This window comes from Rhinopithecus bieti, unplaced genomic scaffold (assembly GCF_001698545.2).
Source record: "Rhinopithecus bieti isolate Rb0 unplaced genomic scaffold, ASM169854v2 scaffold_26504, whole genome shotgun sequence".
Lineage (NCBI taxonomy): Eukaryota > Metazoa > Chordata > Mammalia > Primates > Cercopithecidae > Rhinopithecus > Rhinopithecus bieti.
The window spans coordinates 1,348,887-1,374,174 of record NW_016812891.1 but is presented as its reverse complement, the minus strand read 5'-3'; the positions used below and the strand labels follow the sequence as shown (position 1 = coordinate 1,374,174).

Here is a 25,288-nt window from a genome sequence, read left to right as displayed (position 1 = left end):
AAAACATTGTGTTACACAAAGTGGGAAGGGGTATTATTTAAAACACAGGTAACTTAAGTAGCTTTTCCTGGCAAGAAAATAGAAAAAAGAGACTTAATTCACTCTATGTAAAAAGAAAGAATCTGAGTTTTGGGGGAGGAAGTTGAGTTTGTCGAGTTGCCTGGGAGCAGCCCAGGAAGGAAAGGAAGCTGTCCAGAGGGACAGCCAGGTGGCAGAGACAAAAAGCAATGACTGCAGGCAGGGGTTCCATCTGGAATCATGGTTAGAATGGTTATGAGATTTTTTTTAAAACCTGAGTATTTAACATCCGGAAATGAGTATTTAATATGCAATACATATCCCATCATCCTGAAAACATGACAAGATCTGCCAAGTTCACAGCATTATATGTTCAGAGTACTTTCTAGAGAGAAGAGAAGATATTCGGTGGGGTCTCACTGTTGCCTTCTCCTGCTGATCCAAACAAACGGATGCAAAAGGACTGTATAGGGAGGTAACCAACAGTAACATCAAAAAAATGTCATTTTCCTTAATTCAGCATCTAGGAAATTCCCACATGATGGAGGTATATTAGTTAGAGTTCTCCAGAGACAGAACCAATAGAATATATATATATATATAGGTAGATAGGTATATGAGAGAGGATTTATTAAGGGAATTGATTGGCTCATGCAATTACAGAGCCTGAGAAGTCCCATGATAGGCTGTCTGCAAGCTGGAGAATCAGGGGAGCCAGTAGCATGGCTGTCCAAGGCTGAAGGCCTCACAACCAGGAAAGTTCATGGTGTAACTCTCAGTCTGAGGCTGAAGGCCTGAGAGCCCAGGGGACTGCTGGCGCCAGTTCCTAAGTTCAAGGCCTAAGACCCTAGAGTTCTGATGTCCACAGACAGGAGAAAAGAGACATCCCAGTTCCAGAATATCCTTTTGGAAAACGAATTCACCTTTCCTCTGCCTTTTTGTCCTATCTAGGCATCCTGCTGATTGGATGGTGCCCACCCACAATGAGAGTGGATCTTCCCCAGTCAGTCCCCGGATTCGCACACAAACATACTTTGACAGACACACTCAGAAATGGTGCTTCACCAGCTATCCAGTCAGTTAACATCTGAAAGTAACCATCACAGGAGGTAAGGGCTAGCAGAAGGTCTGGCCTGTGGACCAGAACTGGTGTCCTTAGAGGACCAGCCATTCTTCCAGTTTCCATGAATGAATGTCCAGCAGATCCCCAGAGCCTATTCTCTCCTACTTCTGCCTCTCAGCAATGGCAGCCGGAGGTGAAGGGGGAGCATCCAGGACACAGAATACATGGATGAGTATCTTGGGCTCATCAATTAGACATGAAATTTCAGAGGCTTTGGAACCAATGCAACTCTATCCTCCATAGGGGCTAGGTAAAATGAGGCTGAGACCTATGGGATTGCATTCCAAGGAGGTTGGGCATTCTTAGTCACAGGGTAAGATAGGAGGTCAGCCCAAAATACAGGTCCCAAAGACCTTGCTGGTAAATCAGTTTGCTATAAAGAAGCTGGCCAAATACCAACAAAATGAAAATGGTGATGAAAGTCACTGTTGGTCGTGTTCAATGCTCATTATATGCTAATTATAATATATAAGCATGCTAAAAGACACTCCCACCAGCACCGTGACAGTTTACAAATGCCATGGCAAGGTCAGGGAGTCATCCTATATGGTCTAAAATGGGGGGAACCCTCAGTTCTGGGAATTGCCCACCCCTTTCCTGGAAAACTCATGAATAATCCATCTCTTGTTTAGCACATAATCAAGAAAATACCATCAAAATGGCCAACCAGCAGCTCTCAAGGCTGCTCTACCTATGGAGTAAACTTTTTTTTTTTTTTTTGAGACAAGTTCCGCTCTGTCGCGCAGGCTGGAGTGCAGTGGCCGGATCTCGGCTCACTGCAAGCTCCGCCTCCCGGGTTCGCGCCATTCTCCTGCCTCAGCCTCCCGAGTAGCTGGGGCTACAGGCGCCCGCCACCACGCCCGGCTAACTTTTTTGTATTTTTAGTAGAGACGGGGTTTCACCGTGTTAGCCAGGATGGTCTCGATCTCCTGACCTTGTGATCCGCCCGCCTGGGCCTCCCAAAGTGCTGGGATTACAGGCCTGAGCCACCGTGCCCCGCCCCCATTATTTATTCCTTTACTTTCTTAATAAACTTGCTTTGACTTTACTCTATGGACTTGCCCCGAATTCTTTCTTGCACGAGGTCCAAGAACCCTCTCTTAGAGTCTGGATGGAGATCCGTTTCCTGTAACTGAAAGATTTTTCCACAGTGGACACACCTTAGGTCATTAGCGAGGGCAAAGAGGGAGGTGGTGGTGACAGCATTGTGGGTCACATCACTTGGAACCTCTGGATTAGATCACACCTATTCAGACTTCCCTCTAGCAGGGTACAGTTCCATTTGATGAGAAATGATGCCTTCATGAGCCCTGAATTCATCCACATTAATCTCTTGGTTACTGCCTGACTCACTGAATAGGGAAAGCCTATCGCTTCCTGTTGTCTCATCTATCCCATGATGCATTTGAAGCAAAATTGTGCCAACGTGAGAAAATATGGGGATTCAAAACATTATCCAGACAAATGTAATGAGTCACCTTGTTTTTGAAACTCTGCCTAGTTTGTGAAGGTCAGATGCTATTGGTTTATCATTTCTGCCAGCATTATCAAAAAAAGGAAGAAAAGAAGAATAAAGCTGAAATGGTTGCTCAGTGATTATGAGAAGCAAAAGTAGATCTGTTTAAAAATATGTAGTAGTCATTGCTGAGGTTTATTTACTTAATCTTCATCAATTTGTAACATTAAGGAGGTATAACCTACAGACTGGGCATGGTGGCTCATGCCGGTAATCCCAGCACTTTGGGAGGCCCAGGCGGGCAGATCACTTGAGGTCAGGAGTTTGAGACCAGCCTGGCCAACATGGCAAACCCCTGTCTCTACAAAAATACAAAAAGTAACTGGGTGTGGTGGTGTGCACCTGTAATCCCATCTGATTGGGAGGTTGAGGCAAGAGAATTGCTTGAACCTGGGAGGTGGAGGTTGCAGTGAGCTGAGATCACACCACTGCACTCCAGCCTGGGCAACAGAGTGAGAAAGACTCTGTCTCAAAATAAACAAACAAAAAATCGTTTTTACTATACCCGATAACAATGCTTGAAAAACAAAATTATTTCTTTTTTGAAAGATAGAGGGTTTGAGGTCAATCTGATTTAACTGTTATTTTGTAGTAATCAGATCTTCTAGAAGTCGTTTGATGGCAGCTATGATGTCATGCATTTTGGAGTCAGAGGTGTTAATGACTTCCTGGAAAAACTTAAGGGAAATTTTATGCTTATGAATCTGATTGAGGATTATTTGCACAAAATTGACTAAGTTGATAAATATAATACAAAAAGGATTATCTGAATCCTGAAAAAAGACTGTTTGAAGTCAATCTCCTTAAATATTCTCAAGCGAAAAAAATGTGCAAAATAATGTATATGCAGTACTAAATTTATATATGGGTGAAATACAAGCATATATATATACACATATAGAATACCTTTGGAAGAATCCTCAAGCGATTGGTAACAGGAGTCCTTTTCAGGGAGAATGAATAAATGGGGAGTGTCAGGAAACAGTTCCATTATGTAGCATTTTAAATATTGGACCCCATGCATTTGTTAGCTAGTTAAAAAAGTCTGAAGCCTTTCTGCGCTACCCACAGAGGGGTCCATAAAGCGTTGTTCTGGATTCCCCTCGTAACTTAAAGCGAAACTTTCACAATGTCCAGAGCCCTTGATGTCCTGCAAACGAAGGAGGATGTCCTTGCAGCAGGAACCCACTTAGGTGGCACCAATCTTGACTTCCAGATGGAACAGTAAAAGGAAAAGTGATGGCATCTACAACATAAATCTGAAGAGGACCTGGGAGAAGCTTCTGGCAGCTCATGCCACTGTTGCCATTGAAAACGCTGCAGATGTCAGTGTTATATCCTCCAGGAATAATGGCCAGAGGGCTGTGCTCAAGTTTGCTGCTGCTACTGGAGTCACTCCAATTGTTGGCCGCTTCATTCCTGGAACCTTCACTAACCAGATCCAGGCAGCTTTCTGGAAGCCATGGCTTCCTGTGGTTACTGACCCCAGGGCTGACCACCAGCCTCTCACAGAGGCATCTTATGTTAACCTACCTACCACTGCTCTGTAAAACAGATTCTCCTCTGTGCTATGTGGATATTGCCATCCCATGCAACAACAAGGGAGCTCACTCAGTGGGTTTGATTTGGTGGATGCCGGCTCGGGAAGGTCTGCGCATGCGCGGCACCATTTCCCGTGAACACCCGCGGGAGACCATGCCTGATCTCTCCTTCTACAGAGATCCTGAAGAGATTAAAAAAGAAGAGCTGGCTGCTGCTGAAGAGGCTCTGACCAAGGAGGAATTTCAGGGTGAATGGACTGCTTCAGCTCCTGAGTTCACTGCTACTCAGCCCGAGGTTGCAGACTGTTCTGAAGGCGTGCAGGTGCCTTCTGTGACTATTCAGCAGTTCCCTACTGAAAACTGGAGTGCTCAGCCTGCCATGGAAGACTGGTCTGAGCTTCCAGTCTCAGGCCACTGAATGGGTAAAAGCAACCACTGAATGGTCTTAAGTTGCCCTTGCACGGGCTCTTAAGCAACATGGAAATAAGGTTAATGGAAAATAAATATCAGTTTCTAAAAAAAAAAAAAAGTCTGAAGCACAAAAAATCTCAAAATATGTATATAGCACATGAATGATTATAAATATTTACAAAAAATAAAGTTTAAAGAGGGAGAACATTTTTATAGGAAAATAATAAAAAGTTTTTTTGAAATGTCATCTTACACAATTAAAAACTAATTAAAATTAGTTTAACTTTACATTAGCTATAACAAAGGTTAGCTGATCATTGCAACTGAGCACAACTCTTTCAGCTGAACAAAGACTGAATCAAGTAATTTTTCTAACATAATTGGATAAAACCTCCAATCCTAATTTGTGGTTAACTTTAGTGCAAAACCATAAACAGGATGCTTTTGGCATGAATGTTTCCATTTTTCCAAAGGCCTCTCTTAGTCTTTGATACTTAAATCATTCTCCTAGGAAGAAATATAGATTCATTTCACCTTGATATTGATTTGGAAGGTTGTCCACAAACCTAAGAAATTGCTCCCTAATGCAATTTCTTAAAAAGGAATGTCTTCACTTGTTGAGGGAGAACATTTACCGCTAGATAATCTACCCACACTAGGAGACCACAGGTTCAGTAAAGAGTGGATCTGGCCACTAATCCCAGAAATTACTCCCTCATTACTGAGGAAACTTATAAAGAAAATAGAAACAATCTTCAGGCAATGCTACTTCAGAACCAAGTGAGGAGGTCATAGAACTGAGATGTTGCTTAAGTAACATGTCTCAGAATGTGACAAATACTTGATACCTGTTAATGTGAATTTTTCACATTTTCACCTGGATGCAAATCCAAAAGTTGAAGTTTAAGATCATTTGTGCCCTTAAAGCAGACTATACCTGGGTGACTGTGGCAGGAATACTCAGGAGCCCCAGGCAGGCATTAAGATGGTAATGACTTGGGGATGAAAAGGAGGTAAGGAGAGCCTTAGTTGGTTTTTCTTAAGTATCAAAAAGACGACTAGAAAAAAAAGTGCCTGCCTGTTTTGAGGTTGGAAATCTTAACACAGAAAACACAAGGAGTCGAATGCAAGCAAACACTCCTTAGACCAGTTCAGAAAAGCTGGAACTGCTTAAATTGAAACCCTCACAGCTGAATCAGAAAGGATTGTGAATGTTGATTGGATATTTGATTATATTAAGGAATTATTCATTTTTTATGTATGATAATGGCATCATAATTACATTTTCCTAAGTACATTTCATTTACAGATATTCACAAGAATTTGTGAATGAAATGATATGATGTGTAAGATTTGATCTTGAATAATCTGGGGCAGGGGGTTGGCCATTGTCGCTATTACTGAAGCTGAATGATGGGTACATGTGGATTCATTATACTAGTCTCTATTTTTGTATGTTTAAAATTTTCCATGAAAAAACACAACTGAGGCACATTTTACTTCTACTTTTTCATTTATTGAAGCTGGTCTTAGAAACGTAGGAGAAGGAAGCCAAAGGCAAACTGTGAGACACTTGGAAGACACTAACCAAAGTTCTAATGGCCAGAGTTGAGAAGGGCAAAGCAAAATAAAAAGCTTTTTTGAGGCTGCCCAACAGGTCTTCAGGAATCTTGGTACAATAGAACAGGAGTTAGGAATAAGTTAAAGGGCAGGCAGAACACAAAAAAAAACAGTGGCTTAAAACGGAAAGTGTGTATTTTTTTTTAAGTTTTGTTTTTAATTGACAAATAATTGTATATATTTGTGGGGTACTGCATGATGTTCTGATACATGTGTACATTGTGGAATGATCAAATCAGGTTAATTAACATATTCATCACCTCAAATACTCAGCATTTATTTTTGCTTAGATATAGAATACATTTTTTAACTTTTAAGTTCAGGGGTACATGCACAGGTTTGTTATGCAGGTAAACTAGCCTCCTGGGGTTTCTTTATCACATTATTGAAGATGGAGGTAAGTGTCCCAGGGCTGTCAGAGTGGCCCTGTAGCCCTCAGGGATCCCAGTAGCCTTCAGCAGTGCAGGCTCATTCCAGTTCACTGTTTTCCCAGACCCTTGGGCAACCCCTCATCCCTGTGGCCCAATCATCTGCACTACAGGCAGCAGGGGTGCAGGAACAGACCAAAAAGTAGGCAAGGAGGGAGAACCAGCTGTCCCTTAAGGGAGGTTCCTAGAAGCTGCCATGCTAAGGGCTGAGATAGATGCATGCAGCATCTATACATACATTTTAAAGGCATAACAGAATCTGCCACCTATGAGAAGCAACAGCATTCCACTAAATTCTACGCCAATATTTGCAGGCTGCCCAAAGACCTCTTAAGGGGCAGAACATCTCATCATTTTGCTTCCTATGAAAAGAGCAAGGCCTGCACAAGAGCCTTTGCCTTCAGTCAGTTTTTTTTTTTTTTTTTTTTTTTTTTTTTTTAGTGTACTGTATTTCTGTCGTTATGTCTGTGGGGAATCACCACATTGGCTTCCACAATGGTTGAACTAATTTACACCCCCACCAACAATATATAAGCATTCCTTTTTCTCCACAACCTCACCAGCATCTGTTACTTTTTGGTGTTTTAATAATAGCCATTCTGACTAGTGTGAGATGGTATGTCATTGTGGTTTTGATTTGCATTTCTCTAATAATCATTGATGTTGAGCTTATTTTCATCTGCTTGTTGGCCACATGTATGTCTTCTCTAGAAAAACTTCTGTTAATGTCGTTTGCCACTTTCTAATGAGGTTGTTTGGTTTTTTCTTGTACACTTAAGTTCCTTATAGATGCTGGATATTAGACCTTTGTCAGATGCATAGCTTGCAAAACTTTGCTCTCATTCTTTAGGTTGCCTGTTCACTCTGTTGATAGTTTCTTTTGCTGTGCAGAAACTCTTTAGCTTAATTTGATCCCATTTGTCCATTTTTGCTTTTGTTGCAATTGCTTCTCACCATCTTTATCATGAACTCTTTGCCCATGCCTATGTCCTGAATGGTATTGCCTAGATTGTCTTCCAAGGTTTTTATAGTTTGGGGTTTTACATTTAAATCTTTCACTATATGGAGTTGATTTTTGTATGTGATGTAAAGAATGGGTCTGGTTTCAATCTTCTGCATATGGCTAGCCAGTTATCCCAGTATTATTTATTGAAAAAGGAATCCTTTCTCCATTGCTTGCTTTTGTCAGGTTTGTCAAAGATCAAATAGTTGTGGGTATGTGGTCTTGTTTCTGGGTTCTCTAATCTGTTCCATTGGTCTATATGTCTGTTTTTGTACCAGTACCATGCTGTTTTGGTACTGACACAAACTATACTACTGTAGCCTTGTAGTGTAGTTTGAAGTCGGGTATTGTGATGTCTCCAGCTTTGTTCTTTTCGCTTAGCCTTGGCTAAAAAATAGCCTCGGCTATTCAGGTTCTTTTATGGTTCCATATGAATTTCAAAATAGTTTTGTCTAGTTCTATGAGGAGTCTCAGTGGTAGTTGAATAGGAATAGCACTGAATCTATAAATTGCTTTGGACAGTACGGCCATTTTAACAAATTGATTCTTCCTTTTCATGAGCATGGAATGTTTTTCCATTTGTTTGTGTCATCTCTGATTTCTTTAAACAGTGGTTTGTAGTTCTCATGGAGATCTTTCACCTCCCTTAATTAGCTGTATTCCTAGGTATTTTATTCTTTTGGTGGCAATTGTGAATGGGAGTTCATTCCTGATTTGGCTGTCAGCTTGACTCTTGTTAGTATACAAGAATGCTAGTGATTTTTGTACATTTATGTTGTATCCTGAAAATTTGTCCAGTGTTAGAGAAGGGCAATGAGTCCCCTGAAATAAAGTTGTGGAGATCAAACAAGAATAAGAAGCGGAAAATGGCTATCTCCCTACTCCCAATGAAGTTGGAAAGAGAAGGGAAACGACAATTCTGGGTCTCTCTAGAAAAGAAGTCAAAGGCAGATTCCAGAATATGCTCAGACCCCAGTCCTTTTGGGGCAGTTGTAATCTCAGAAGTGGCTGACTCAGTAAATCAGAAAAAATACAACCCTAAGAGACCTGAATAGTTTGAAAAGGAGTCATCATGAAAGTGTAAGGATGAGATATTGGAAATCACAGTCTGGGACCATGTAGATGTGGTGGGGGAAGAGGGGCACCAACTTCAGACTTGATGTGAGAGACGGACCAAACAGCATAAACACGAACACATCCAATGCTTTATAAATGTATTTGCAAGAAAATGTAAATTCTACAAATAAAAAATAAATCCAAAAGCAACCTTGAAAACAATTTTTGATGAATATGTGTTAGAGTTAACACGGTTGATAACCGTGTTATAAATTCTTATGAATCACAATAGTCCAATTATTGAGATGGGTAAATGACACTTCCCATAAGAATATGAATCACCATTAACAGTACATTTTGGTCAAAGTTCTTTGTCTTTCAAGAAACTGTATGCGGCTGTGTTTCAAAAAAAATAAAAATGAAAAAAACTTAGTTCCTCCCCAGTACCTATTTGTCTCTCTGAAATTTCATGCCATATAAACAAAATAACTCACACTGGCTGTTTAATTTTTCTTCCTCCTCAGACATTATCAGGAATTACCCAAAATAGCTTAAAATAATGAAAAAGATATTGTCTATCCACAAAACCTAATATCTACTTTACTTACAATCTAATATTTCTCTACTTGTTATTTACTATAAGACAAAGGCATAGTATTGTCTAATTACCACAGCTGTTTGACTGACATACAATTATCCCCATCTAGAGACCAGAAAACTGAGGCTTAGAGTACTTAATAACATCCCCAAAGACCCCAGTTACCTAGCTACAAATTCTACAAAATTTACCCCAAAAATCCAAAAATTGTTTTGCTACAAAGTCTACAAAATCTACTTTAAAAATTTACCAAGTCTTTGCACTGTGGCACATTATTCCTTCCTCAGTCATGCTGACCTTTCTCAGGCCAAAATTCTCTTTCACCTCTTAGAAAACTTCTAAGAAGGGCTGATTTTCTCATGGGCAGATGGTCAGGACGTTGCCACTCTCCCCTTCTCCCAAGAGCTCAAGACAGAAGAATGGACGCAAAGGCTCCAAAGAGAAGAAAGAATCATGTGTATAGATGTGGGCATTATTGTCAACATCGAAAAACTGGATTTCTTCAAAGTCAACATCCAGGAAAATTCCCACACGACGAAGGCTAGGGCTTGCAGGAATTCTCTCCGGGTCGGTGTTAGCGTGGATTGCTCCTGCCTCCATGCTAATGACCCAGAAGCCATGCTCAGGGGATAAATCACTGCTGTTTCTGTCAGCCGACTCCTTGCAGACGCCCAGGGACCATGACTTCACCTCTCCCACTGCAACCTCCCAGTAATGTCGGCCGGAGGAGAAGCAGGGAGTACCCAGGACACAGGTCAGCCTAGGATCTTTTGTCAGGTCGTGGTGGATCTCCCCACGCTGAGCGCTTCTTAGATCACTGGAGAAGACAAGGAGGGAGCTGGCAGTGGCTGCATCCAGGGTCACATCCTCCCGAAAACACTGGAGCTCCTCCCTCACGTGCAGAGTTTGCTGCAGTCGGTTATCATGCTGCTTGGTGATAAGTGCTATGGCTCTCACTTGCCATTCTTCCAAAGGAGGTGCCTTCACCACATCTCGACACAAGGGGCACATCACTCTAAAATCATGGTTTTCTAGGATCCAATTCTGGATGCAATCAAAGCAGAAAATGTGTGCACAAGAGAGAGAAATGGGACAGGAGAAAAAATCCAGGCAAACTGGACAGGACAACTCTGCTTGCAGGTTTTGGGCCATGGTACCTAAGGGTTACTCCTTGGCCGTGAAGTAGACTGAAATGATCCTTTATTGGCTTCTGGAAGCACTTGGGAGCTCTTCAATACTCTAAATCCAAGATTAAATGACAGAAATTAATAAATAAGTTATTGGCATAAATGAATTATATTATATAATAAATAATAAGAAATTTATTAACTAAGAAATTAAGAATAACAAAAATCAAATATTATTTCTGTAGCTTGTGTATGAAAGTGACACTAAATTGCTAGAGAATCACAATAATGTAGTCATGGTGATAAAAATGACTTCAAAACTCTCCAAACTCTAGATAATAACAAGACAGGAATAGGGCAGTGGAAACTGTCTTTTCAGACAGTGCAGCTTACCTAGTCTGAAGACTTCCAGGTGATGTGTTGGTTGCTCTGGCCAAAGTTTCTTCTAGTGGGGGCTAAATTCAAGTGGGTCTTTAATAGAATCTCAGTATAGTCTCCACTCAGTATTTCTTTGTAGATCACCTGCAGTTCAGGAAAAAGAATTTTCATGTCTAAATTCAATCATGAAAATAAAGCCAATTCTACATTAATCGTCACAGAAAAATGACTCTAAGGAACCCTCAGAATTTCCAGGAAAATTACATGTGAGTAAAGCCAGCAAAATCCACTGCAAAATGAGATGCCCATAAAATAATCAAGTTTAAGGACAAAGTGTTATTAGATGAAATGCTTTAAAGCACTCTAAGAAAACTAATTAAGGCTTGAATTAATGTGAATAAAAATATAATTGGGGCCGGGCGCGGTGGCTCAAGCCTGTAATCCCAGCACTTTGGGAGGCCGAGACGGGCGGATCACGAGGTCAGGAGATCGAGACCATCCTGGCTAACACGGTGAAACCCCGTCTCTACTAAAAAATACAAAAAACTAGCCGGGCGAGGTGGCGGGCGCCTGTGGTCCCAGCTACTCGGGAGGCTGAGGCAGGAGAATGGCGTAAACCCGGGAGGCGGAGCTTGCAGTGAGCCGAGATCAGGCCACTGCACTCCAGCCTGGGCGACAGAGCGAGACTCCGTCTCAAAATATATATATATATATAATTGTCATAAACTTCTCCAAAATAATCATGCCAATACAAACCAAAAAGATGTTCTAGACAAGGAAGATGCCCTCCAGTTACCCCAACTGCTCCCAAAGCTTGAGAGCCTCTGGTGCTCCCAGAGGACTTCCCACCATGACTGTCATTCTTTGAGTGAGCTGTCTCTGACATGCTGGGCACAGCATATTGGACCTGGCTAGACCCATGACCCAAAGACAGCCTCACAAAGGTGAACAGCGCCTTCGAGATGACGTGAACAGAGGACTATTCTCCAATAAGAGCTTACACTGAGCAGTAACTAGCAGAACTTCTCACCAAGAACCCACAAATCACACATTCAGTGGTGACGGTAGTAACAGAATGAGGGACAGAAAGAGGAGCAGCATCAACATTACCAGAGAGAGGAAGTGAACACCGCTGAGGCCAGCCTAAGACTGCGTTACTAGAACTGTCCTACATCCCAGAATATAATCTCTAATCTCTTTCCAACAAATACTTATTGAGACCCTTCTGTGCTCTTGGCCTCAACTGGACTCTGGAAACACAAAGGTGTGTAATAGGGTATCTGCCTACATAAAACTTTGTCTTCCAAGTCCTGATCAGCATTCCAATCTGATGGTGCCTGGCTGGCAGACAGAGATTACCTCTTTCTCAAATTCTGTTATATTTTTCAATTTAATGGGAAATTTAACATGGTGCTGGAAATCTAATTGTCTAACCCACCTTGGAATGTATCTAAGAAAACAATTTTACAAAAAAAAAAAAAATGCTACACTTATTAACAAGTTGTTCATTGCGGTGTTAACTACCTTCCCAAATGATCAGGAACAATCGAATTATCTAATAATAATAAAATAAAATTATTCAGTTAATTATGACACAACTACTAAAAGTGGTCAAGCATGTGTAAGTGAAAACCCGAAGCAAAGTCCTTTTTGTTGTTGTTGTTGTTGTTGTTGTTGTTGTTGTTGTTGTTATTGTTGAGACAGAGTCTTGCTCTGTCGCCCAGGCTGGGGTACAGTGGTATGATCTCGGCCTACTGCAAGCTCTGCCTCCCGGGTTCAAGCAATTCTCCTTCCTCGGCCTCCGGCTGAGTTTTGTATTTTTAGTAGAGACCGGGTTTCACCATGTTGGCCAGGCTGGTCTCCTGACCTCGTGATCCACCCACCTCAGCCTCCCAAAGTGCAGGCGCGACCCACGGTGCCCAGCCGAAAACCCAGAATTCTTTAAGAAATGTTCTGAAAATAAAAAGAAACTATTTTAAAACAGCGAATCCAGTATAGTTGAAAACATAAAAATACAAGTTCATGGCCGGGCGCAGTGGCTCACGCCTGTAATCCCAGCACTTTGGGAGGCCGAGGCGGGGGGATCACGAGGTCAGGAGATTGAGACCATCCTGGCTAACACGGTGAAACCCCGTCTCTACTAAAATACAAAAAACTAGCCGGGCGTGGTGGCAGGCGCCTGTAGTCCCAGCTACTCGGGAGGCTGAGGCAGGAGAATGGCGGGAATCCAGGAGGCGGATGTGGCAGTGAGCCGAGATGGCGCCACTTTACTCCAGCCTGGGCGACAGAGCGAGACTCCGCCTCAAGAAAAAAAAAAATACAAGTTCATGCAAAGAGTGACCTGAGGTTCATAAGTAAAAATTTAAACGGCAATGTTATAGTTAAAGGTGAAGAAAGTTCCCTGGCACAGGAAAAAACTAGTTTTTTCTCCTCTGAAATAAATAGTTAAAGGTATTCGAAAACACCAGTTTGTAGCCAAAGAGAGAACAGGACATTGGAAATAGCTTAAACAGAAGGCGTAACTTACCTTGACTTGGAGACTTCCAGCAAAAGTCTGAAAGTCCCGAAGCCGGCACCTCTACCTCTGCAGACCTCCGCTCCTCTCTGAGTTTCAGCGCCGAGAAACCGGCGTTTTTATACGGCCTGGAAAACATTCTCCAACCAACCAGAGTCAGAGGCTCCGCCCCAAAGGTTGTACCACCCTAATCTGAGTAAACTCGTCAACGCACCCTTCCGTTTATGATGATGACATTAAAACACGCTTAAAATTTTATAGTAAAACAATTCAAAATTTCTTAATAACTCTCTGAATTAAAGTGAATCTACTGCCATCTGCTCTTGTCTCTAATTTCAGAACTCAACTTTAAAAAACAAAATGTGTTGGAGATCAAATACAGAAATGCACTGTTGAAACCTAATCACCTCATGGCTAATGTAATCATTGGTGTTCCTATTCCTGATATAATCGTGAGTGGACAGGATCTACAACAGTTTTCATGTCCTTTGATTCAACAATTCTACTCTTAGGGGTACTTACTGGACAGGATAAGAAAGATGGCAGCCAGGCAAGGCTATTGTCCTGTCGTTATTAATAATTCCATTTTTTACTCTCAAAAGTGTTCTTGGATGAACAGTAAATTTTATGGTGTCTGTATTCAGAGCAGAAGGAGCAGTAAAAGTCACAATAGAGGAAAGCTAAGACACAAACTTCAAAAAAGGTATTTGGAGGGTGAATGAAGTCCCATTTCAGAGAGGATCGCTGGAATATACGTTTTCCCCAAGATAGCGTGCATTCTAAATAACCTCTCCTTTCTCAGGCTTCCTGTTCTGCAAGGCCGAACACACAGCTTACACAGCTTTTACTTCATTTTTACCTGGTGCTATCTCCATATCTTTGAGTTAAATTCTTGCAGGATCCGGTCTCAAGCTTTTTTTTTTTTTTTTTTTTTTTTTTTTTTTTTTTTGTGACACAATCTTGCTCTGTCTCCCAGGTTGGAGTGCAGTGGCTCAATCTTAGCTCACTGCAACCTCCAACTCTCAGGTTTAAGCGATTCTCGTGCCTCAGCCTCCCCAGTAGCTGGGACTACAGGAGGCCGAGGTGGGCAGATCACATGTTAGGAGCTAAAACTTTTTAAATTGTAATCTCAAGACCCTTTAAACTCTTTTAAAATCATTCAGCAAAATATCCTTTATTTCTTCCATTTTATTTTATTTTAATCTCAAGAATCCTTACACTCTCTTTTTTAATTATTCAAAATATCATTTTCTTTCATTTTATTTTGAAATAATTTTAGATACAGAAAATTTGTAGGAATAGTACAAACAGATGCATTCTTTACCCAGATTTACCATTTATTTTTTAATTGTCTGATGTATGTATACACTGTGAAATGAATAAATTAAACCAATTAACATATCTGTCACTTCACATACTTATCATTTTGTCATAAGAATATTCAAAATCTATTCTCTTAGCAATTTTTAGGTATGCTATATATTATCATTAATTATATCCACCATGATGTACAATGGATCTCCAAAGTATATTCCTTCTGTCTGCCTGAAAATTTTGTACCCTTTAACCAACATCTCCCCCATTTCAGTCTTCTTTCTATCCCAGTGCCCGTTAGCCACCATTCTACTCCGTGCTTCCATGAGTTCAATTTTTTAATATTTTTTTCCATTCCACATGTAGGTGAAATGATGCAGTATCTGCCTTTCGGTGCCAGCTTATTTCACTCAACATAATGTCCTCCAGGTTCCATATTGTTGAAAATGATAGCATTTCTTATGACTCGATAGTATTCCATCGTGTACATGTACCATGTTTTCTTTATGTATTCATCCATTGAGGAATATCCTGATTCTTTATGCATTCATCCATTGATGAATATAGGTTGATTCCATATCTTGGTTATTGTGAATAATGCTGTTATGAACATAAGAGAGCAGATATCTTTTCAATGTACTGATTTTCTTTTCTTTGGTTATATATCCAGAAGTAGAATTGCTAGATCATATGGCAGCTCTATTTTTAGTTTTTTGAAGAGCCCCCATACTAGTTTTCATAATAGCTGTGCTAATATACATTCCCACCAATGGTGTACAAGGTTTCTCTTTTCTTCATATCTTTGCCAGCATTTGTTATCTTTTCTCTTTCTTATTTTTTTTTTTTCTCATGCCCGTAATCCCAGCACTTTGGGAGGCCAAGGCAGGTGAATCTCAAGGTCAGGAGTTCAAGACCAGCCTGGCCAAGATGCTAAACTCCCATCTCTACTAAAAATACAAAAATTAGCCAGGTGTGGTGGCAGGCACCTGTAATTCCAGCTACTCGTGAGGCTGAGGCAGAGAATTGCTTGAACCTGGGAGGAGGAGGTTGCAGTGAGCCAAGGTCACCCCACTGCACTCCAACCTGGGCGACAGAGCGGGACTCCATTTCTTACAGGTGTAAGGTGCTATCATTTGCAATCTTATACATAAACGAGAACTCCAAAAAGCTTTTTGTTCATATGAATTATATTTCTTCATATTTACAATATTAAAATTCAAACCGAGAATTTTAAAGCTCTATTTAACTAATTAAAATAAAATCATTACATGTTAACATAAATAATATAGTTTTATTTAAACAAATAACTATTTTCTAAAACAAAAACACTTACTTAGAAGAGTTCCATTGTTTTGAATGTTTGCAAACCTCTGTAATTTTTGCTTAATAAAAGACATCTGGATTCTTACATCTACTTTTGCTGAACCTATTGTCATATGTTGCTTTGATTTAAATATGTGGAAAAAAAATGGGGCTTCCCACAGATGTTTAGTTGGAAAAGGGAGGATTCTGCAGATTCCGTAAAAGTGTCTCAGGGACCTCCAGGACCTCTCTAACCTATTAACAGATCATTGCTCTACTACAAATTCTATAACTCTAAGTGACAGCAGCGAATCTTAGTTCCTTCATAACCAAAAACTCTAATGATGCATCCAGCCATCTTTTGGTTTGGCTTCTGCCATCTCAAAACTAATACATATGATATGGCTAAATATGGAACATTTTCTCTCCTTTTTCCAGTAATGATGAGGTTTTTTCACTTTTTCATTTAATTTATTTAACTGCAGTTATGATTCCAAATCAGGTTTTTCTCTGTTACTGAATAACACCTACTAGGCTCTCAACAGATGTTTGATAATAACAAAAAAGCATCATTTCTTATTGATTTTTACATTTTTCAGCCAGCTCTGACTGTGGCCTGACCATACACTAACTTCATGCTACTAAGCTTTGGTCTGCCAGGAGAAATGATTTTTTTTTACCAGAAATACTTACTTTGATTCCCAGATTCTCCATTACTACAGGAATACTGAATTCAGAGAGAAGCATCATTTTTTAAAATTTTCAAGTGCTGGAAATAGTGGAAGCCACTTATCTGTGATATCTTAATACTCTCATGACAACGTATCAAAATGTGCATGAAATTTTTTTTAATTTTAGAATAATTTTAATTATCATTAACGCTTCCATGAGTTAAGATTAAATCACAAATTAATTTTGCTTCCATAGCTTCCTGATTAAAAAAGAAATCAACTTTCACACACGCTAATTAGATAAGATGAAGCCACTAGTGGGGAGGAGGGAATAATCAGATCTGTCAGGAATCTAAGATACTTACAAGCGGATGATATGTTTGCTCAAAACACAGTTTGCATTTTTCAAAAGGCAGCAGCTGTAGTGGGGCAGCTTTTCACAATTAGCTTCCATCCCCTGGTGTGGGACAGGTGCTGGCTTGCAACCTCCTTCTCTCTCCAACCCATGTCCTCTCCTCTCTACTGCCTGGTTATACATTAAAAGGAACCCTTCTGTCTATCTCAAAGAAGATAGCGGGCACCTCTCTGAATTATTAATGCCATCAAAGCCTGCTAATGGAGTTCCCTGGCTCTTCTCTTCAAAAGGAGCTGTTTTTTGCAGATTTGGTGAATTTCGTGAAGAGAATATTTTTGGCACTTAGGATATGTAGAATGCTCCACTTCCACCCTTGTTTTAGAGGACAGACTATAGTAAAAACCAGAGATGAGATGATTAGACTCCATAATTACATATTTGATAACAAGTAGTTCCTACTATAGTTCTATTAATGAACTCCCTTATTTTTGTTCCTCTAAATTTTTTGTCAAACATATTGAGAAAAAAATTGAATAATCTTCTTGCATTTTATGCACATGGTGTGCTCACAGCTGTATAAGAACCGACAACAGATTTCCACATCTACAGCACGTTATCTGCAAGAATAATTTGCTCTCACCTGAGTCCCTATGTAAATTTCAACCACCGTAAGCCACTGTGGAATAAATGAGTAGTGCTCAGTTACCCAAGTGGGCCCACCCTTCTTTCACTGGTAGGTCCCAGACCCCAAGCAGGGGCCAGCGGGAGGCAGTGTGAATCCAAGGGAATTTCAGAAGTGCAGAATACGGACACACAGGCGACCATGCCACTTGAGCTCTTTACATTTGTGGTTTCCAGAGCCAAATACAAGTGTCAGATTATGCATACATTCTCTCCTCTAGTTTAGGGCTTTCGGAATATTTTTGTGTGAGTGAGGAAATGTGAATCAAAATAAGCTTCCTTTCCACCCAGTTCTCTGGTGTTTGATGTGTTATCAAATGCACACTATGAATCTCTCAAAATGGCTGGAGCCCCACCCCCACTCTGGGACACAAGATACATCAAGGCAAGCTGTCTACAGTCAGTCCCACCTGGGAGCACCAGCCCCTGGGGGTCGGGAACCCTGGACGCAAGCAGAGATCCAGGCTCATGGTAACTTCCTCCTCCAACTGATTGATCCTCATTGGTGGTTGCCCATTACTCTCCAGATAAGAACCCAAATCCCTAATAGGTTCTCCTGGCCCAGGCCCTGCTCCTTTCCAGCCTCATCTTCTGAAATCCAGATACAAAGCCTCCTTTCACTCCTTTCTGGTGCCCTTCTTAATCCAGGACAGGTGAATTCTCTCTGATTGGAACCATCTCCAGCCGGCCACCCGACTAACACCTACTCATCTTTCAGATATATCTGGGGCATTAGTTCCAGAGAAAAGTGTTCCCAGAGCCTCCAAACTAGGTGAGAAACCCCTCTGATGTCCTCTCATAGATCCCTCATCCTTCCTCCATGTAAGTTATCAGAATGTTAGTTACTATTTATTCATCACTTGAGTAATCTGAGGCTCCCTCACGTTAATACGTAACACCTATTGAGCATGTTATATGTGCCAGCTGTTTATTCAAGTACTTCATATGTTTTTTATTATTAAATCCTCTCAGCATTATGAAGTCAGTGCTATCATCATCTTAATCTCTTGGATAATGAATTTAAGACTTGTGCCACCCCCAAGTTAGTAACAGGTTGATGTGTTACTAACACCTGTCTGGATTGCTTACCTCTGGTCATCTTTCACATGAGACAGAAATAAACTTCTATCTTGTTTAAAGCAGTGTATTTTATAATTTTTCTATTTTGTGCATTCAATTCCATCAAAGTTTAATTAAAACAGGTGCTAACCTAATTCTTTTAACTTCTTGGAACTATGAATCTATGCTATTTTGACAGTCATAGAAACTCATCAGACTTCATCCATGAACCTGGAAATCCAGAATCCCAAATCCCATCTTCATTTTCTACTACATCTTTTTTTTTTTTTTTTTTTTTTTTTTTTTTTTTTTTTTTTTTGACAGGGTCTCTCTCTGTTGCCCAGACTGGAGTGCAGTGGTGCAATCTCAGCTCACTGCAATCTCCCGGGCTCAAGAGATCCTCCACCTCAGCCTCCCGAGTAGCTGGGACCACAGTTGTGTGCCACCACACCCAGCTAGTTTTTCTTTATTTTCTGTAGAGACAGAATCTTACCCAGGCTGGTCTAAAACTCCTAGGCTCAAGCAATTCTCTCACCTCAGCTTCTCAAGGTACTGAGATTATAGGCATGAGCCACCATGCCTGGTTCATATCTTGTATTTTACTGATACTTTACATCCTAACTGAAGAGACAGATATGATTCATTAGAACTACTATACTTTTATTTTATTTTATTTTATTTTATTTTATTTTATTTTATTTTATTATTTTTCGAGACAGAGTTTCGCTCTGTCACCCAGGCTGGAGTGCAGTGGCACAATCTCAGCTCACTGTTACCACTGCCTCTCAGGTTCAAGTGATTCTCGTGCCTCAGCCTCCAAAATAGCTGGGACTACAGGCATGTGCCACCACACCCAGCTAATTTTTGTATTTTTAGTAGGGACAGGGTTTCACCACATTGGCGAGGCTGGTCTCAAACTCCTAGCCTCAAGCAATCTGCCTGCCTCGTCCTTCCAAAGTGCTGGGATTACAGCATGATGATCTACTGTGCCTGATCTTTTGCTATACTTGTAAATGTCTTTGTCAGTACTTGTCTGCCTGACTAGCTCTTCAGCTTTTTAAAAATTCTATTAGTGAGTTCCTTAGCATGGTATTATTGCAAAATAAGAAAAGATAATAACTAATTAGCAGAGTCAGCACAGTCCTGTGAACTCAGTAGAGAGAGTCAAATCTTTCAACTATGCAGTGAAACCTTTCAATTAACTATCATCTAAACACAACACATCATCTTAGTAGCATGCTGCCTATTGTCAGGATGTTAGGCAAAATAAACTAATCAAAATAAGTTTTCTTCTTCAGAAGTTACCACGAAAGCCAGCAACATCCAAGAGCACATGAACATCTATTGAGTGTCTACTATCTTTGAGGTACTCCGCTAAGTAGTAAGATCCTCTCCAGAAAAAAATCATGGAATGACACAGCTGATGCCCTTTAGGTTATAGCACAATGAAAGGAGATAAGACTAGTATATGAGAAGGGAAATAATGTTGTGAAGTAGACAAGACTGTCTATAGTATGTTGCAATGGACTGCTGGTTACATATATACCTTTTTAATCACATCTACATATAAATAACAAAGGAGATTGTATTTTGACTTGTTTCAGACATTCTCTTTCCAGAACCTCCATACAAGTAGTGTTTATTTCTTAAAATCATCAAAGACCTTTCAAACCAGTGTTAATGAACCTATCCTACATGAATGGAATGGATTCAAGATCATTGCTATAGCTTTATTTTTCTAAACAAGCCTTCCTCCCACACTAACACAACTCCAATTACCCATCACCATAACTGTCCTATGGGAAGTGTCCAACAAGTATTATGCATTGATAATTTGCAATGAGTTTATTTCTTCATATATTATTACCACAAACAATACACTACTATACCCCTGTATCCCATGTCCCTACAATATTTGAGGCAATTTCCTAAGTAATAGATATAAAATAGATGAGCACACTAAGTATAGTTCCTGAACTTGCAGACTAGTGGGGGTTAGAGACAAGTAAACCAGCAAATGTAACATGTTCTATAAATGTTATAGTAGGGAAAGCACATCATGCTATAGAGTAGATGAAAGAGTGCTTCGCGAAAGCTTGGAAGGGTCAGGATAGGTATTAAGAGAAAATGGAATCAGCCGGGTGTGGTGGCTTACGCCTGTAATTCCAGCACTTTGGAATAGAGATCAGAGCAAAGCCCCCAATCCGAAGACACAAATCTAGCCAGGAGGGAAGGCTTGAGAAAATGTGTGTGGGTGTGTGTCTATTGAAATGATTAAATCTCAGTGTAATTAAGTGCTGTACATGGTTTGTAAACAACATATCTCCTTTCCTCTGAGACCTCTTCTTCTAGGGAAATTCTCTTTTTAAAAATATCTGTTACTGGTGCTAAGTAAGGTCTCCTTTGCTAATGTTTAATCATAACTATCAGTTTATAAATGGTTTATTATAATAAGAAAGTAATTATATTAAGAAAGTAATTTTAATATTCAGCAAAATGACCCCAGTCACCTATACCTTCTATAATAAAAGAAAAGTTTAAATATATTTTAAGGCTATAGAGGAATTACTACTAAATTTTGGGAAAAATATTATGCAGAAATATTAAAATGATTTAAAATATCCAACAGTCACCTAATTAAATGTGGTCTTTGAGAGTATATGCGGGTACTCGTATTAGTCCACCTATGATGCTGAAAACCCACCAAGTCCTGGTATATCCAACATGTGCTTATGAAATGTCCAGAGCGCTTATCTGTAGGTTATCCAGAGTGATCTTGTTTTAATAAAATTAATAAAATACGAAGCACAAGGAGGTTAGCATATCATATAAGTGAAAGATTATTCTATGCATTTAAGTAGAGTTTTGAAGCACAGACATTTTTCAGACTTAAAGAAACTTAACATTCTTTGGGGCCAAAGTAGCCCAAATAACTGCAGTTGAATGAATCAGCAAAACCAAGTTTATGCAGAAAAAGCATTTCCTAGGAGGACAACCTCTCTCTCTGACTAGGCTGGAAAAACAGCATCCCTGCCCAGAGATTCAGCCTCCTCCCAGTCAGTTGCCCATCCAAGGCTGAGACAGTCGGGAATCTCATACTTCTGTGTTGCACACTGCCATCTACTGTGTCTTTGCAGCAAGTGGAGCCCCAGACTTTATTTATGATCCCAGACCTTGATGGGGGGCAGGAAACCAATCAATGAGCATCATTTTCTTTCCTTTCACTTGTGGCAGGTTTTATGAATATCAGGAAAAGATGCAAATGAGAGATGTGCACATATGCAGTTCGATTCATGGAGATCCATGGGATGATGATTTTAGGAATGGGAGGCTAAAAGTAGAAAAGAAATTTCCTCACTGAGGAAAACCAGTTTATAAAATCTATAATCAATTTCTTGGCATCAGGGAGAACAGACAAAAAGACATTCTGGTTTTTTTTAAATCAAACCCCAAAGCAAAAAACTCTAATTGAGATGACTAAATTATGTATATGTGGAGGAAAAGAAAGCATTCATGCAGATCTGTTATAAAAGAAACAAGTGTTTCTTTTATAACATAACATTCTTCTAGTATGATTAGGCATCAGTTTTTTTAAAGGTCAACACTCTACATTTGGTCTATATGCTCCTATTTTTAATCCTTATACCTAACTTCCTGCCATTTCTCTGCAACAGTAAGACAAAAGAAAGCAGATTGTGCATAACACTGAACTGCCACACACAGGCTTGTTAGCTGAGCTCTTTAGCAATTCTGATAGATCAGAGGGGAGGGAGAGATTTTGATAGGATTTCATTATGGATTTAATTCACCAAATCACCCATACTACTAACTGAATACTGGGTGGGTTTCAATGTAATAGGTATTTATAAACTGTGCCTAGTACACGGTTGGTGCATAGTCCTAGTACCTAATTCTGGTGACCTCTTGTAAGGCCAAGTTTGCTAGGAGTTAACCAGCTGCCGAAAAACACTGTGCATTAACAGAGAGCTTAAAGCACCCCAATTCCAAACACATTTGTTCCTGATATGATAAACACGGTCTTGTAAAAATTGCTCTAATGAGAATAACAAGTTGAGATGATCCCTTGAGCAGGGAAGTAAGAATTCAGTCCCTAGAAAATAAAAGCGTCTAAAAAGATGTAGGAGTTCTGGCAGCATAGTGGGGAGAAAGGAAGGGCATTGAAAGAAAAGGAAGGAGGAACTCCTGCTATACTATTTGATTCTGGTTTGTTCTTACCCACTTGTTCCTCAATTTAAAAGCCAAGAAGACTCCATTACAATTTTTTAAATTGACTAAGTCAAGGGAAGGGTAGTTTTGTTGTTGTTTTTTAGCAGCCAGTTTTACTTAAAGACCTTTGCAAGAATAACTTGGTTTTCAGCCTTCACAGCTCTGCAGATCTTTCAGAGGCAGTCTGAATTCCTTTTCAAGGAAAATTAACGGTTGCAAAGCCATGGCTGTCCCTTAGGTAAGGGAGAACACAGCAAAAAGCCTGCATTTCAGCTGTTCTAGTGATTCATTTCCCCTCCAGACTGATCTGACATTTTAGTACAATCCAACTCCTGTAGAGTTAGAGGAGGCTTCAAACCTCTAACTGTGACCACCCACAGCTCTCATTACTCAAGGGACTAAACAAAATCACTGATTTTTCTCCTCTTCAAAGTGAGATGGGTTTGTAGAAGAGGAAAGTGTTTTGTTCTTTCTCATACTTCGAAATATTTATTTATCTCATTTTTCTAAATAGTTTCTAGGATGGGCAAGGCCAAGCAAAATGTGATTTGGGCCCTCATTTTAAACTTCCTCTGCCAGCGTCATACTCATACAAGTTCATCCAGAAATTCTCCAATCCTTCTGTTTTTCCTTCCTTTCTGTATGTGCCTGCCCAGAGAACTCCCCACATCTCCCACCACCTTGGCCATTATCCCAGCCTAAGCCACTCTTATCTCTAGCCCAACTGCCACAGCAGCCTCCTAAAGGGTGGCTCCGTATCCACTCTGTCCCCTTTCCAGCCTCAGACCCTTTACTCTCGGCCCCCTGGTTAAAACTCTTTAGTGGATCCCCATTGTCCCTGAGATAAAGACTGAAATCCTTACACAAGCCTACAAGGCCAAGTTTTGCTCAGTGTCTGGGTGTGTCTATCTCTTTGATCTGGGCTCCCACCGCACTCCCCCTTTATTCTCCATACACAATCCTTCCTTCAGTTCTATGACATGCTACACCCTGCCCCACAGTTCCTGAGTGTGTTCTGATAAAATGCTCCCTTGTCCTGGAGGGCATCTCCCTCCCTTCATCACCTAGTTTATTTCTCCCTATCCTTTCAACATTACTTCTCCTGAAAGCATTCTCTGAGCACAGACCAAGATATCTTCCTTTGATAAACTATCTCCTGGAACTTCACTCTTTCCCTTTGGAGTAATTCTTTTGGTATATACTTACTATTGTGTTTTACTTTTATCAAATAATCAAATTGTTTAATGTGATCATTGGTTTACAATCTGTCTCCCTTAATAGACTATGACTTACATGAGGGGAAAAACAGTTTCTACTCACCATTATATCCTGAGCACCTAGCCAGGGTCAGCTTCATGGATGTGTGAGCTACACAGTTACATGGAAGAGCTTGCAAGGGTTGTATGCCTTGTTTAAGGCTCTGCTGTCACCGTCTTAAAATTCTTAATTTTGGAACAAGGAACTCCATATTTTAATTTTGAACTGAGACCTGCAAATTATGTAGTCTATCTTGCAACTAGAATAGGACTTGACATACTGAAGGCACTCAGTAAATATATCTTCAGTGAATGATTATCTACAGAATAATGAATACACAGATGACTATGCAGCCAATTTTTCTTCATGTGCAAAAGGAAGTCCCTTCAAAATATTCCTGTCTCTTACTAACTTACACCTGAAATCCTCATAACATGGTTAAAATGTTTCATTAACTATTAGAGGGAGGCTAAAACTTCTGATCTCCCTAAAAGAAATAACAAAACTTAAGTTCACTGAGGTATATGGCTCTGTTATTGTGATTTTCATTAAGATAAGACTTGTGGAGGAAAGAGGGAAAGAATGGTGGCCCAGTCCTGTACTGAACATTATCAAAAGGCTGAAAGTGCTGAAGTCAGACCTCATCTACTTTCTCTACTTTCTGGTTTTACATGGAACCTACTCTATCACTTGTCAACCATGTTCTACCACTAAATTCCTTGATTAGGTCAATGTCAGACACTGATTTTATTAATTCATATAGTGAAATTTGGTTTCCAGGAGGATTTTCCTAGATGTGTGATCTAAGACAAGTTATTTAACCTCTGAAACTTAGTTTTCTCATCTGTGAATTAGGGAAAATAGAACCTAACTTATAGTACTGTGAGGATTAGAGATAATATGTGCAAAGCACTTATCATTCTGGCATGTAGTCGCAACTCAAATCATCACAATGGTAATACTAAAAAGAGGCAGAAGTCACCAGTGGGGTTTATATGTATACCACATGTGTATACATATACATGTGTGTATATATATGTATAAACCTGAGATAATCTAATTCCTTGTCATTTTTCTCACCATGGTGA

The 25,288-nt window shown here is 40.0% G+C and overlaps 1 protein-coding gene and 1 pseudogene across 1 annotated transcript; one reads left to right on the top strand and one right to left on the bottom strand.

Annotated features, from left to right (window-relative positions):
• Nucleotides 1-3,786: 3,786 nt before the first annotated feature.
• LOC108512049 (40S ribosomal protein SA-like) lies at nt 3,787-4,647 on the top strand (annotated as a pseudogene).
• A 4,211-nt stretch (nt 4,648-8,858) lies between these two features.
• Nucleotides 8,859-13,424, bottom strand: RFPL4B (ret finger protein like 4B). The gene is made up of 3 exons (XM_017847094.1): nt 13,347-13,424; nt 10,835-10,963; nt 8,859-10,553 (listed from the first exon to the last, which is right to left on the bottom strand). The coding sequence occupies exon 3, from the start codon at nt 10,464-10,466 to the stop codon at nt 9,672-9,674; it is 795 nt and encodes a 264-aa protein (XP_017702583.1). The 5' UTR covers nt 10,467-10,553; nt 10,835-10,963; nt 13,347-13,424; the 3' UTR covers nt 8,859-9,671.
• Nucleotides 13,425-25,288: the final 11,864 nt, after the last annotated feature.

Coding starts and splice junctions, on each gene's coding strand:
- RFPL4B (XM_017847094.1), bottom strand. CDS start 10,466: ATGGCCCAAAACCTGCAAGCAGAGTTGTCCTGTCCAGTTTGCCTGGAT.